Source organism: Erinaceus europaeus, chromosome 9 (genome assembly GCF_950295315.1).
Source record: "Erinaceus europaeus chromosome 9, mEriEur2.1, whole genome shotgun sequence".
Taxonomy (NCBI): Eukaryota; Metazoa; Chordata; class Mammalia; order Eulipotyphla; family Erinaceidae; genus Erinaceus; species Erinaceus europaeus.
This window is the reverse complement of record NC_080170.1, coordinates 102,158,844-102,174,578: the sequence shown is the minus strand read 5'-3', so window position 1 is coordinate 102,174,578 and position 15,735 is coordinate 102,158,844. Positions and strand designations below refer to the sequence as shown.

The 15,735-nt window shown below is 39.2% G+C and overlaps 1 protein-coding gene across 1 annotated transcript in view; it reads right to left on the bottom strand.

The window, feature by feature from the left end:
• Positions 1-356: 356 nt before the first annotated feature.
• SENP5 (SUMO specific peptidase 5) overlaps positions 357-15,735 on the bottom strand; it is a 38,541-nt gene continuing 23,162 nt past the window's right edge. Inside the window, exons 6-10 of the mRNA XM_007517433.3 lie at positions 13,974-14,051; positions 11,978-12,115; positions 8,487-8,570; positions 4,979-5,029; positions 357-4,150 (exon numbers count right to left, since the gene is read on the bottom strand). Coding sequence (XP_007517495.2) covers positions 4,040-4,150; positions 4,979-5,029; positions 8,487-8,570; positions 11,978-12,115; positions 13,974-14,051 — 462 coding nt within the window. The 3' untranslated portion in view covers positions 357-4,039. The remainder of the gene's footprint in view (positions 4,151-4,978; positions 5,030-8,486; positions 8,571-11,977; positions 12,116-13,973; positions 14,052-15,735) is intronic.

The following is a 15,735-nucleotide window of genomic DNA, read 5'->3' as shown; positions in this document are numbered from 1 at the left end:
CACTTCACATTTGGTGAAGCAGGTCTGCAGGTGTCTTATCTTTCTCTCCCCCTCAATTTCTCTCTGCTTTCCAACAACAGCAATGGCAACAATGACAATAACAGCATGGGCAACAAAATGGGAAAAATGGCACCGAGCCTCAGCGATAACCCTGGAGGGCCAAAAAATGTATGGCTCGTGGCTGTTGCAGAGGATCCAAATATGGACCGTTTCTATCATGGAAAATTTACTGGACCGCGCTGTTTAAGAGAGGCTGCTTAGAGCCTTGTGGGTTGCTATTTACCACCAGGGTTGTTGCTAGGACTTGGTGCCCGCACTATTAATACACTATTCCTGGCAGCAGTTTTTCTTTTTCCTTCCTTGGCTCCCTACCTGCCTCCTGTTTTCATAGGACAGAAATTCAGAAGGGGTGGGGAGATAGGGAGAAAGACACCCGCAGGCCTTATTCACAGCTCCTGGAACCACCCCCCTGCAAGTGGACAGCAGGGACTCAAACCCAGGTCCTTGTGCATGGTAATGTGTGTTTAACTGGGTGTGCACCGCCCAGCATCCTTTGCTTTTTTTGCCCTTGTTTTATTGTAGTTGTTATTGATGTCGGTGTCGTAGGATAGGACAGAGAGATGGGGAAGATGGGGTGGTGGAGAAAAAGATACACTTGCAGACCTGCTTCACCGCAGGTGAAGGGACTCCCTTGCAGGTGGGGAGCTGGGGGCTCGAACTGGGATCCTTACCTCTCTGTCCATGCGCTTTGCACCACGTGCGCTTAACCTGCTGCGCTACTGCCCGACCCCCACCTTTGTTGCTTTTTCTAAGCCTTTTTGACTGGGAACCATTACTCACCACTTAGTAGTAGTCAGTACATGAGAACACGTTTATAAAGCATTTAGTTTATTTTTCAAAAAAATATTTTTGCTAGAAGGTTTGAGTAGTTTTTACATGATCACAATCTTTAAATAAATTCTTTTTCTGGCCAAAAGGTACCATTTCAGTGTACAGCTTGCTTTTGTAATACCCAAATACAATTAGCACTTCTCTGATGGCATCTGCAGGTCAGAAGGCAGGACCGAGCACATAACAAAAGTATGTGCACATAACTGCTGATCATTTTCTTAATTAAGCAGAGCAGGAATCTAATTCACACAAGTAACAGTTTCTACCTAAAGGGTCTGAGCCTGTGGAGCCCCCAGTTACATGTTCTGACCTAGGAAAGCACAACTGCAATGGAAACAGGCAGCTCAACTTAAAACTTATGCTGGCTAATGTCCCAGTAGGTCTGTTTGTTTTAGCTTTGAACTCAAGATGATCGGTGTTGACTTGTGTTCAATGTTAAGTGGAAAATACAGTATTAAAGCAAAGAAAAACTGTCTAGGTTTCATTGTTATATCCTTGAGGAAAGGGTGGTTCTCTACAATTCTTTATAGAGAAATGAAGGTGGATTAAGTCTACATTCATTTAGATTTAACAAAAGGGATAAATATCACTGGAAAGAAGCAAATAAAAGGCTAGGGATGCAGGTTAGTGGTTGAGTACAGTAATTCACAAAGCATGAGGTCCTAGCTTTGATCCCAACACCACCGAATAATCCCCCCCCCCCAAAAAAAAGAGGGGAAGAAAAAAAAAAGCAACTATAGCCTAGTAAGTTTGTTGATGGGTGAGGGAGGACTAGAGCTTGTTGAAGGCACATCTAAGTAGCTTTCAGTTTATACAAGTCTGCACTCAAAATAGATCTGCCCACCCGTGGACACCCAAACAAGTTCAGTGTCAAGCTGCTGATAAACAATGTTTATCTCTTCTATCACTAGCATAGTCTATAATCCCAAAATGTCTTTGTGGCAAGAAAGCAGTTACTGCAAACATCAGGATAGTGACTATTCTAATGCAGGACCTCGGCTAAACAGACGTGTAAAACTAAATCACAAGAGGTGCCAAAAAGTGACTGTACTAAAACCCAGTTTCACTGAAAGACAATTTAAGACTTCTGATATCCAGCATTTTGCTAAACTGGAGAACCGAGCACATCAGGCTGCTCTAATAAGCTGGAGGTGAAAGGAAATCTATTGGACTCGTGCTGCTCATTTAAGATTCTCTCCACTCAGCCCTCCATGTCTCAGTGCTAAGAAGAGGGCTTTTCTTCAGATTGTGAGAAATAGCTCAAGCCTTTGGTTACCTAAACATAATTATTTCTACCTCTTTTGCATGCCTTGTTCTCTCATTAAGGGAGGAAAATGTGAAACATAAATTTTTGAACTGATAAGTCTAGTTACTGGCCACTTTTATAAATACAAAGGGGGGGGGGACCCTCATGTTTGTATATTATGCTTGAAAACCTTAAGACATCCTTCCCAATGCTGGCACAACCCTGTAGCAGCATAAAGTGCCTCTGATCTCAGTCTGGTTTAAAGACTTGAAGCACACAGGAAGAAATACTGACCTGGATTTAAAAACAAACAAACAAACAAAAACTATGGAGTCTGAGATTCTAAAGGAAAGTGCTGGGGCTATTGCAATGTAAACACTGGAGTGGCTGCTGGAATGTCTGGGGATAGGAACCCTACATGTAAACATGTTCTGACTCTACTCTCAACTGCCGGCAATCAGCCTGATGGTCAAGTTAAACTGCACACTTCAGCTTTTTATTTCAATACCCCATACCAAACTGGGCATAAATCCAAGTGTCTGCTGCCATTTCTTTTTCTGTATCAGTTTCTGAGCTTCTTACATACACATTTGTTTTTCCTGCCCCATCTCAGGAAAAATAAATTAAGGTTTAACATGCATTTCTCTTAGTTCAGTTTTTAAATATCACAAAAGGCTAAATTAAAGATGCAAGATACATTACTCCAGTCCTAATGCAGGTAAATGTAAGGACAGGACCATTTCTGCCTTTCCCCAGAAGACAAGATTTTTAGAAGTACAAGCGTCTCACGGCTGGACAAGGATAAACTAAAAGAGAAGACCTGCATCTTGGTGAGATCACTAATGAGATGGGGGGTGGCAGGGGCAGGAACAGTTTCATTAGCTTATACTCCTATGAAGTCAAGTCCTTTTTTTATTACCTACTCTTCTGTCCTCATCTGCACAAGGCTTAAAGTCAGTCTTCAGTTCTGAATACTAACATCTTACTTAAATACCCCTGAAATGGGAGGTATTTTATAAATCTTAATTTCCTCTACATGATTAATATCACAAGGTAGCCTGACAACTTGCAAATTACTTTTATGCTGAATTCTCACCTGACCATTATTTTTTAATGTGTCAAAGCCAGAAATTTTCAGGGAATTCAATGTCCCAGCAAAAGGTTTTTTATAAGATTTAGATGTTTGTTATCCTCTTCCTTAAAAGCAAGATGGAAATTTCTTGTGTTTTATGGTATCTTTCTCATACCATAATCAATTCTTCCATAGCAAGCACTGTGCTCATAAGTGGGCCTCTATAAATCCAACACAATGGTCAGTTTACAGCTATTTCCTTCCCACCCTCAAAAGCGGAACACATCTCACTCTCCAAACATCAGTGGAGAAGAAAAGTCAGTAAAAGGTACTGTTGATAAAAGTAAAACAGGACTGGTTTTGTCAAAAACAAACTACTAACCCTTTCTGCCCCATGGAATATCTGTTCTCAGAGTCTTAACTGTATCAAAAAACATCCTGCATTTTTAGGTTCTGGGATTAAATTTTAAACCTGTATTCAGTTCACTTTTAACTAAATTTCAGAAGCTGCACCAAATCTATTAGGCTTTTTTTTTTTAATACTCTGCATGCTCTTTATTTGCATGCGTTTGGATAATAATAAATATTAAATATGAGGGAGACACACAGAATTCATAAAATTAAAAATGAAACCAAACTGAACATTAAAAATAGCACATGGTAGTTAGAGAAATGAATAGGGCAAGAATAATATCAAGACTGAGGTAACAATAGTGGCCCAATACCACTGATCTGAAATATCTGTAAAAATTCAAATAAGTGTTTGGAGATTCAAGTAATAAACCATCTGCTCCAACTTGGTCAGACTTTCCCAGAGTCCCTGATGAGTTTCAGTCCATGAGTCGACACTCACAAAGCTCCTTATAAATTCTCTTCCGCACTCGGGGCATGTCTTCTTGGGAAAACTGGAAAGGCTGGTCTAAGGCGAGGCACTTGCAGTACTGCAAAGACCCCAGAAACACATAAGTGACATGCAGAGTTGTCTATCAACCCAATATATTTTAACAGGTGAGGACCTAATAGAATAGGGCCCAACACAATACTCTGAAGTCTGCTTCAACTTGTAAGACAGTATTTTTAAATGTTTGCTTCAATTAGACATCTATCAAGACAAATACATGGCTTGGGTCCTCCTCTGTTGCCCACTCAGTTCTGAAAAGCAAAAGCTGATGAAGAGGCTCTTGTTCTTCTCAAGGTACAACTTGCTGAGAAGGCAGCTAGAACTAATAATGGCATTTAGGGAAGAATTCGAATTTGTTTACCTCAGACATTCATGAGTCATACAGATGAACCAAGATTCTGGGAAGTTTCTAAATTCATAAAGTATATAATCCATCATAGACATGATGTTTAACAAATATTTCAGTATCTTTCAGACCATTAATGGAACTTAGATCAAGAAAAAGTATAGTTGTGTGCTTTTAACATTACCATTATTTAAAAGTTATTTATGGTGAAAGACTATTTGCCAAAGGTTTAAACAATAGTCAACTTTGCATATGCAAAGAGCCATCATACAGACAAGTTCAGTGTCCTTGGTGTGGCCTACTGGTAACCGCTACCAGACCTGGATGACAACAGTCATGCATTCTTGGCCTTCGGAAACAGTTCTAATAGCATCTGAAGATTCAGAAAGGAAGTGAGGGAGGGAAAGTACTATTACCTCTACCTAAGAAAATACACAAATCACAGGAATTCTATTACCTTCTCTAAATGCAACAAAGTTAATCCATACAAATTCTGAAAAATAAAAATCCATATTCCTTTACCTGGAGCACAAAGACTCCACAGTCACTGTCATTTTTCTGTTGCGGAATACACTAAGAGGAAGAACAAAATCATGATGAATATCAGACCAAATATTTTTGTAGTTAAGAAAAATTTCATAGAAAAATGAACACGAGATGAGAAATTTATCTCTACTCAGGACAATTGGTATACACCTCTGTATTGTTTGACTTTATAAAGGCATCTGGCCACATGAAAAGAACTACCAGTCCCAACTTAACACAAATCCCTATTTTTTAAAATGTCCATTTGGAAGGTTTAATTCAATGGAATCAAATTGGAATAGCGCTTTAGAGAACATGTGCCTGGACTCTTGAGTTCTTAGATGGAAACCAAGTTAGCAGTCTTCATTTTTCATCTCAGAATTACACTGCTTCCAAATTAATTATAAAATTAAGCAGAATAGTTTAAAAGATATGGGTACTGGGGCTGGGTGATAGTGCACCTGGCTGAACACATATGTTAGAAAGCGCAAGGGAGGGAGTAGCACAGCAGGTTAAGCGCATCAATAACAACAATAATAACAACTACAACAAGGGCAACAAAAGGAAATAAATAAATAAAATTTAAAAATAAGGGAGTCGGGCGGTGGCGCAGTGGGTTAAGTGCACGTGGCGCAAAGCGCAGGGACCGGCATAAGGATCCCGGTTCGAGCCCCCGGCTCCCCACCTGCAGGGGAGTCGCTTCACGGGCGGTGAAGCAGGTCTGCAGGTGTCTTTCTCTCCCCTCTCTCTCTGTCTTCCCCTCCTCTCTCCATTTCTCTCTGTCCTATCCAACAACAAAGCAACGTCAACAATGGCAATAATAACCGCAACGAGGCTGCAACAACTAGGGCAACAAAAAGGGGGAAAAATGGCCTCCAGGAGCGGTGGATTCATGGTGCCGGCACCGAGCCCAGCAATAACCCTGGAGGAAAAAAAAAAAAAAAGAATCAAAAAAAAATTCAAAAATAAATAAATAAAAGAAAGCACAAAGGCCCGGGTTCAAGCCCCAGGTCCCCATCTGCAGGGGAAAGCTTCACAAGTGGTCAAGCAGGGCTGCAGGTGTCACTTTATCTCTCTCCCCTATTACCCTGTTCCCTCTTAATTTCTGGCTGTCTCTACCCAATAAACAAATAAAGATAAAAAAATAATAAAGAAAAGATCTGGGTAGTATATTCTACCTAAAGTGTCAGAAATCATGACTACTTTTAAGAGAATTCACAGCTATTCTACTTGAATAATTTGGGAAATGTGTTCAGTTTTGAACTAGTATACTTCATTTATCGAAAATGCAAAACTGAAAAGTTTATGTTTAAATTTCAGTATTTGGTTTATTTTGAGGATGAAAAATTAATTTATCTCCTTTGGCTTTGAATTTAGGTTTAGTGTCAAGATTCTGCTCTTTAAAGACACTATGTTCTTGATCCAGACAGATCGAAGTTCAAAGACTAGATTACATCAATATTTTCAGTGGCCTTTTGGGAAGATCATACTTCAGCTTCAATGCTCTCATCTCTAGACTAAAGATGCTTCTCTCTAGATGACCTGTCTATGGACCATAAATGCCAGATACTGATTATTCATGACAGGATTGGGAGGCTCTGTCTTGACAGCTGCCTCGCATATGCTTTACTGGCCGAGCAAGCAGAGTGCTGCTTCCAGACCTGTGTTTAGACCAAGTCTCAGGTCAGCATTCTGCCCAAATCTCTAGGAAGTAGTCCAATGTACATACATGTCTCCTTATAGATAAAAAGTAATTTCATTATTTTTCTGGGTCTAGATGGGTCATCTGAAAATAAGAATCTTAAGGCAAGAGGCAGATTTCACCAACAGATGTAGTGCTTTTTTAAAATAGTGATTTAATATTAAAAAATATATAATGGGTATAATTCCACCCTTTTCCCACCACCAGAGTTCTGTGTCCCCATTCCCTCAACTGAAAACTGCTTTAATTCTCCCAAGATCACAGGCTGAGTTGAATATTATTTCTATAGTTATATATATTTGCCCATTTTTTTTCTATAATCCTGGCTTCTCTTCCTAAGTCATACCTTCTACTTCTGAATGTCTTTTTTTTTTTTTTTTACAGTTGTAGTTTTTAATATAAAGTTTGACTTATTTTTTTTTTTGTCAGTAGAGCAATCATATCAGTAGCAATTGGCCCAAATTATTCTCAGTAAGCACAGAGAAACTGTGCAGCTATGTGGTAAGTAGGAAGCTGAGGGTTATAACGAGCTGCTCCCCTGTAGCCTCTAGGGCTCTGCTCGTCTTTGTCACCACGGGCTGGGAGTGTGGACCTGTCAACGCCCATGTTCAGCGCGGAAGCAATTACAGAAGCCAGACCTTCTACCTTCTGCATCCCACAATGATCTTGGGTCCATACACCCAGAGGGGTAAAGAATAGGAAAGCTATCAGGGGAGAGGATGGAATACAGAGTTCTGGTGGTGGGAATTGTGTGAAGTTGTACCCCTCTTATCCTATGGTTTTGTCAATGTTTCCTTTTTATAAATAAAAAATTTTATAAAAGAAAAAAATTTGGGTGGGGGGTAGACAGCATAATGGTTAATACAAAGAGACTCTGGGCTGGGTGGTGGTGCACCTGGTTGAGCACATATGTATCAGTGAGCAAGGACCTGGGTTCAAGCCCCGTGTCCCCACTTGCAGGGGGAAAGCTTTCCGAGTGGTGAAGCAGTGCTGCAAGTTTCTGTCTCTCTCTGTCCTATTACCCCCTTTCCTCTTGATTTCTGGCTGTTCTCTATCCTATAAATAAAGATAATTAAAAAATTTTTTTTAATTATATTTTTTAAAAAAGACTCTTGGGGAGTTGGGCAGTAGCGCAGTGGGGTAAGCTCACGTGGTGCGAAGCGCAAGGACCCGCATAAGGATCCCGGTTCGAGCCCCTGGATCCCCACCTGCAGGGGAGTCGCTTCACAGGCGGTGAAGCAGGTCTGCAGGTGTCTATCTTTCTCTCCCTCTCTGTCTTCCCCTCCTCTCTCCATTTCTCTCTGTCCTACCCAACAATGACATCAATAACAACAAAAATAAAACAAGGACAACAAAAAAGGGAATAAATAAATATTAAGAAAAAAAAAAAAGACTCATCCGTGAGACTCCAAAGTCCCAGCTTCAATGCCCCCACACCACCATAACCTAGAGCTGAGCAGTGCTCTGGTAAAAGAAAAAGAAAAAGAAACATTTACATGTTCTTGCAAGGCAACAACTGCCTTGTAGCTCATTATTTTCCTAATAAAATTATTTTTAAAACATTATTTATTGACTTAATATTGGCTTACAATAATTACAAGTTTAGGCTCAAATGCTCTTAAAAAAACATTCAACCCCTGAAATAATCCCACCCCTAATATATTTGGGTTTTTGTTTTTATTACATAACATTGGCTTACAATAATTACAAGTTTAGGCTCAAATGCTCTTAAAAAAACATTCAACCCCTGAAATAATCCCACCCCTAATATATTTGGGTTTTTATTTTTATTACATAACTTACCTTTGTAACAGCAGTCTGCCAACCCTGAAGAAATTCAGGTCTATTTTTTTCTCTGGCTTCAGTCAGCAAATACTTTCTTATATTCTGGTTAAAAAGAAACCACAACACAGATGCTGTGTTCCATCAGTTGGTGGAAAATGGAACCTGTCCACAGCAGACAGAAGGAGAGGACGCAGCTGTGGCCCTACCTCTGGACAGAGTATGCATTAACAAATTTAAATTGGGACTTTATTTCAGTTTTCACTTCATACTGTCAGGGACTCAGACATCCTGTGCTCAGCATGCACTTAAGACTGGGGTACCAGCTGGTATATGCTGTGATTAGAACTTTCATGATATAAACCTTCTCCAACAGTAAGTCGACATACTTAATTTGAAACAAATATCAGCAAAACAAAAGGAAAGCCTTTGGTATGTACTGCCAATACTCGGTAGAGGGATAGAATCCATGGCAGACATTAACAACTGGAACCAGATGAAATACATTACAGTCGCATATATATTCCATATTTTTAGGGCTACAGGTAAAGGGATAATTCAGTTTCTAGAAAGTTATATTCAAACCCATTCTAGATACTATATACAATCCAATGCTAAAGTCCCTTACCAAGACAAAGCCTATAGAAACTTTCCCCATGACCTCAACATCTTTCTCCAATTCTTGTCCCTCCTAAGGATGAAGTCAGAGCTTACATGAAATAAATTAACCCTTTCTGAGGTGGAGTAAAAACCTATGTATATTTAGAAATATGTATGTATGCATACCTATACAAGTGTTTATATATATACACATATACACACATATATATACACAAACATAGATCTAGACAACATACGTTTTTATTTCACATATTGTGCCATTCTGAAACAAACTTTTTGAATTTATTCTTGTCATCCCTGAGGCCTCACTGTTCCAGGGTGACTTTTCAGTTGTTTTGCTTTGTTTTTTAAATAAAGACCAAGAAGTGGGAGACAGAGTTAAAGAGACCACAGCACCGAAACTCCCTACAGCGTGGTGGGGGCAGACTCAAGCCTGGGTGGTGCACAGGGCAAGGCCTTGTACTGTCCAAGTGAGCTACTCACCAACCACCAACCCTCTCATCTTTTTTTTTTTTTTTTCCAGCACTGGGCGCTTCCCCCCCCACACACTGTGGCTCTGGGGAATGAATCAAGTTCTTTGCACATGCACAATGTCACTGAACTCCCTCTCTAGTCCATTGTTTAGATTCTACTTAAAAGAGGAAGAAAGATGAGGGAGAGATATGAAACCCCTCCAACATCTCTGAGGCTCCTTTTAGTGGTCCATGGTGCTCCTATGGGCTCATACCCAGGGACTGAGTAAGGACTGCATCCTACTTGCTGAGCTATCTCCTGGACTCTCAAACATGCTTTTTTTAAAAAAAATAATTGTCATTTTAACACTTTAAAAAAATCTTATTTATTATTGGATAGAGATAGAGAGAAATTGAGAGAGGAAGGGGAGGTAGGAAAAGAGACAGAGAGAGACACCTGTAGCCCTGCTTCAACACTCATGAAGCTTTCCCCTTGCAGGTAGGGACCAGGGGCTTGAATCTGGGTCCTTGTGTAATGTGTGTACTTAACCTGGTGCGCCACCACCTGGTCCCATCAAACATGCTTTTTAAACTCACTGTTCTCGGTGATCTTCCATTTTAGGAGACAGGGAGCTCTACTATGTTCTTTTTAATTGCTGCGGTCAGTTTAAGAATAAGAACATATTGTAGTGTACATATGCTCTTGGTAGAGCTGAATTTCAGCTATTTTGATCTTTCACTACTATCAATGGAAAGATACAGCAATAAGTATCCTGGTGCACAACGCATCTTGCAAACATGTAGAAGCATTTTCATGGGGGAGACGGGCGGTAGCGCAGCGGGTTAAGCACATGTGGCGCAAAGCCCAAGGACCGGTGTAAGGGTCTCGGTTTGAGCCCCTGGCTCCCTACCTGCAGGGGAGTTGCTTAAAAAGCAGTGAAGCAAGTTTGCAGGTGTTTATCTTTCTCTCCCCCTCTCTCCATTTCTCTCTGTCCTATCCAGTCACAACAACAACAATAACTACAACAATAAAACAACAAGGGCAATAAAAGGGAATAAATAAATAAATATTTTAAAACAATTTTTTAAAAAGTATTTTCATGGAACCGATACATATGAAGTGGATGTTATGGGGGAGACAAATAGCACTGATGTGCATCTTTTGGGGCTGGGGAAGTAGCGTAGTGGTAGCCTTATGTGTATGAGGTCCTGGGTTTTATTTCCAGCACTGAATTAAAATAAATAAAAACAAAACATATAAATGGCACAGTGGTACTCTAGCTTCTCATAAACACAATTTTTTAAAAAGAAAAATATGCAACTTTTAAATTTTAGGGCACTTAGAATGGATTACAATTGGAACTGTCCCCCACATGAGTTTATCAGTTTGTATACTCTACCAGACAAGAGGAAAATGTTTCCTTATACCCACATAAATACTTCATTACCAGTCAACTATAACTAACATATAAGGCAAAAAGAGAAAACAAGAAACTCTGACATACGGTTCTTTATACATTCTGCTTAGTGACTATTACATATGTCACACACATTTTCTCCAAGTCCAGTCTATTGACTTTATGATACAATGGAGTAGTAAATAATGGTGTGGTTAAGTTTATCAATCTGTTTCATTATTTTGTTTTTCTATTCTGTGTAAGAAATTTTACTACCCTAAGAAGTATCTTCTATACTTTATTCTAATTTTTGCAATTTTATATTTTTATACCTAGGTCATTATTTCACCTATAATTTGTTTTTATAACCAAATAAACAGCTAATTTTTACTTTGGTATAACTTAGTAAGAGAATTGATCTGAGGATGGTGGATAGATAGCATAATGGTTATGCAAAGAGACTCTCATGCCTGAGGGTCAAGGTTTAATCCCCCGCACAACCATCAGCCAGAGCTGAGCAGTGCTCTGGTTAAAAAAATAATTAATTAAAATAATAAAGAGAATTGATGAGTCTGCCTATCTTTTCATCTGTTCAAATTTCCTGTCAATACTTAAATTTTCATTTTAAAGATCACCTACATTTCTTGGTAGGGTATTTTGAATAATTTTTGTCTTTATGGCTTCTGAGATTTTTTTTTTTTTCAGTCACTATTTCTAAATGGTTCTTGCCATGTAATTCAAAATTCTACAGTTATTTTAAAGATACAACCGAACTTTAGCTCTAAGAGGACAAAGGAAAATCATTTCTAGTCATAAGCAAAATGTAGTTTTAAGGAAAATGCAGAAAAAAAGATCTGTTGAAATCCAAATAGGGTATATATATCTTGGTGATATTTCCCTACCGGGAAATTGCTCTTCTAGTCCCTTTCTCTTACAGTATTAGTTTCCATGACAAGAACTGATACACCCATTCTATCTAGAACTTACAAAAGATTTTGTCAACCACAATATAAATGAAACACTAAGCAGTTAATTAACTTACCTCTACACAAAATTTAAAATGAATGCCTTGGGAATCATAAAATGAAATAATTCTATTAGAGAGTGTCACAGTAATGAGAGACCAGTGGACTTCCAGGTGAATTGGAATCAATAGAAGACTCTTTTTAAACAAATCCACCTAATCAAGAAAAAAAATATTCAGCCATCACTATAGAATATACAAACAACAAAAATCCAAATCTTTTCATTTTTAATAACTTGATACATAAGCTTTATAATATATGAATATTTGCTACTACATTTAAAAATCTCCTTTATGGATTAGGTAATGAAGTAACAAATACTCAATAAACATTTGCAAATGAGTAAATTAATTTTTTCCAGGTGTTCTTTTAGAGTATTTTAGTGAATTCCTGAGCTAGAACAATCTTAACCCTATTTTACTGTTTTGAGAGAGAGAGAGAGAGAGAGAGAGAGAGAGAGAGGAATTAGTGCACTAAAACTTCCTTCAATGTGATGATAGTTGGGCCTGACCCTGAGTCATGCACATGGCAATGAAGCACACTACCCAAGTGAGCTATTTCCCTGACCCTATAAACCTCTTTAAAGATGTAAGATTTGGGGGAGTCAGGCGGTAGCACAGCGGGCTAAGCACATGTGGCGCAAAGTTAAGGATCCCAGTTCGAACCCCGGCTCCCCACCTGCAGGGGAGTTGCTTCACAAGTGGTGAAGCAGGTCTGCAGGTGTCTTTCTCTCCCCCTCTCTGTCTTCCCCTCCTCTCTCCATTTCTCTCTGTCCTATCCAACAACAATGACATCAATAACAACAATAATGTGGTCCCGGAGGTGGTGCAGTGATAAAGCTTTGGACTCTCAAGCATGAGGTCCCGAGTTCGATCCCTGGCAGCACATGTGCCAGAGTGATGTCTGGTTCTTTCTCTCTCCTACTATCTTTCTCATAAATAAAATCTTTAAAAAAAAACAAACAGTAACAATAATAATAACTACAACAACAATAAAACAAGGGTAACAAAAGGGGAAAAAAAAGAAAGCAAAGATGTAAGATTTGTAGAAACTGTTCAAGCCCTTTAGCTGTCTCTTATTTAGGTAATGTCCTGCTCTAGATGAATCTTCTACTTGTCTACCTAACTGTGAAGCAAAGCACTCAAGTACTTCTGTTTTATAGTTTCAATATCCACGTTTGGGAGGTGAGGTGGACAGGAGGAAGTATTAGACAAAATAGACAGTTGTGGGTCTTTTCAGTTTAAAAATTCTGAGTATCTAAAACAAACAATCTATTAAATTTTCAAAATACAGTACTGAGATCAAATTTGCATTATTCCTTAAAATGACTTTTTCCTTAACTATAGAAATAGCTTTAAATAAAAATAAGAAAATACAGGGCCAGGTGATAGCTCACTCAGTGGAGTGCCCACATTATCATGACCAAAGAACTACAATTCAAGTCCCCAGTCCCACCGCTTCATGAATGGTAGAGCAGTGCTACAGGCGTCTCTCCTTTCCTCTGTCTCTCACCCTCTATCAAAAGAAAAGAACAAAGAAATAAAAATGGCTGGCAGTAATAGTAAAGCTGTGCATGCACCAAGCCTCAGTGATAACCCTTAATGCCAAAAAAAAAAAAAAAAAAGATAAAAAGCTATCCTTCAGTGATATCTTTTTTTTAGATTTTTTTCTTTAAAGTACATTTTCACATATACAACTATATATATAATTTGTATCACATTGTATTTTAAAACCGATCATTGATTGTCTTCCATATTCAAGGATCATATAGACCTGCCAACGGTCATGTGGTTTCACTGCCCATTCCTGGGGGCAAAATGTAGTGCTATTATACCTGCGGCACAGCTCCCACCACTTGAGAAGCTTTCCCAATGCAGGTGAGGAAAGGGGCCTGAACCCACATTCTCACTCATGGTAAGACGTGCACTCTACCAGGTGAGCCACTGTCTAGCCCCAATATTAAAGATTTTATCATCCCCATTTCAATTTTAGAAAAGAAATAAAATAGAATACCTTTTTAGTCCATCTTTTTACTCCATTATATCCTTTGGTTACCAGCTGTCTATGAAAAAAGCTGTTGAAGAAGTGAACCTGGAAGAGATAGGAAATGTTAAGCACCAGTCGTGGTCTTAGAGGTGGCGTAGTGATAAAGCTTTGGACTCTCAAGCAAATGTAAGCACCCATAGTATACTAGGCTCTCTGAAGATTTTACTAGAAAAGAAAATGGAAATATGGGGAGCCAAGCTGTAGCGCAGCAGGTTAAGCACACATGGTGCAAAGCGCAAGGACCGGAGTAAGGATCCCGGTTCAAGCCCCCGGCTCCCCACCTGCAGGGGAGTCGCTTCACAGGTGGTGAAGCAGGTCTGCTGGTGTCTGTCTTTCTCTCTCCTTCTCTGTCTTCCCCTCCTCTCTCCATTTCTCTCTGTCCTGTCCAACAATGATGACATCAATAATAACTACAACAATAAAGCAACAAAGACAACAAAAGGGAATAAATAAATAAATAAATATAAAAATTTAAAATAAAATAAAATAAAATCTTAAAACAAAAAGAAAATGGAAATATGAACATTACTGAATGTAAGATATGAGAAAAACTTTAAAAAATCTTTATTAAAATATAGAAAAGGGGACGGGTGGTGGTGCACCGGGTTAAGTGCACATAGTACAAAATATAGACAATACATACTTGTTTCATAGCAGATTCTGTTCCATATTTTCATCAGAGACCTTGGGGTAGTACATAAATTACCTGAACCTAATTAAGTAGAGAAATCTACTGCCAAATCTCTCCAAATCAGATGATGAAACTAAAAAAAGAGGTTATGAAGGAATGAAGTGATGATTACCTTGAACTCTAAGGATATAGTTATAAAACTAACCCCATCTGAAGGATGTGGATTAAAATACTCCAGTTGTCATGACAGGAGGGGGGAAAAAAAGCCTTAGCATGACTTCCAGCACTGAAAGAATCACCCTGGAAATGAAGGCATCAAATTCTGTATCCTTGGACTTGAAAATTTCTGGCTTACAAAGGAGTAACAACTTACGTGAGACAGCCCAATGCTCAGATGCCCTGAGATAATGAAACTATTCTTTGCCTGCTGGAGTCCTATGGATGGCATCAGGTCAGAAGCATTAGCACCACTGGGAAATTTATCAGAATGAGGTTTTCAGACCCCACCCACCCCAGACCAACTAAAGAGAAACTAAAGATGAGGCCCCACAGCCAAGTTTGTGGGGGTTTTGTTTGTTTTTTTTCCTTTTAATTTATGAGAGGAGAACTAGACTACCATTCTGGAACATGGGAAACCAGGGATCAAACTCAGAACCTCATGCTTGAGAGTTCAACGCTTTGTCCACTGTGCCACCTCCTGGGCCACCAGGTTTGGTTTGCTTTGAAGATTTATTAACATGAATGAGAAAGAACCAGAGCATTACTCTGGCATATGAGAGGCTGGGAATTAAACTCAGACACTCTAATAAGTGTCTAATAAGACACTCAACCTGCTGAACCACACCCAGAAATCAGGCTTTATAAAGCTTCAAGGTAATTCTCTCTCCCACTGTTTTGAGAATAAAGCAATTTTAAGCATAGGATAAGGGCCAGGAAGACAGTCAGAGCACAGGTTCTGCGTGCCTGAGATCTCCAAATTTAATCTCTGGCACCGTGATATGCGAGAGCTGAGCAGTGCTCGAGGCTTGCATGTTCTAGCTGTCAGAAAAATAAACTGGGCCAGCAAAACAGCTCATGTGTGTGACCCAGTTTCAGTCC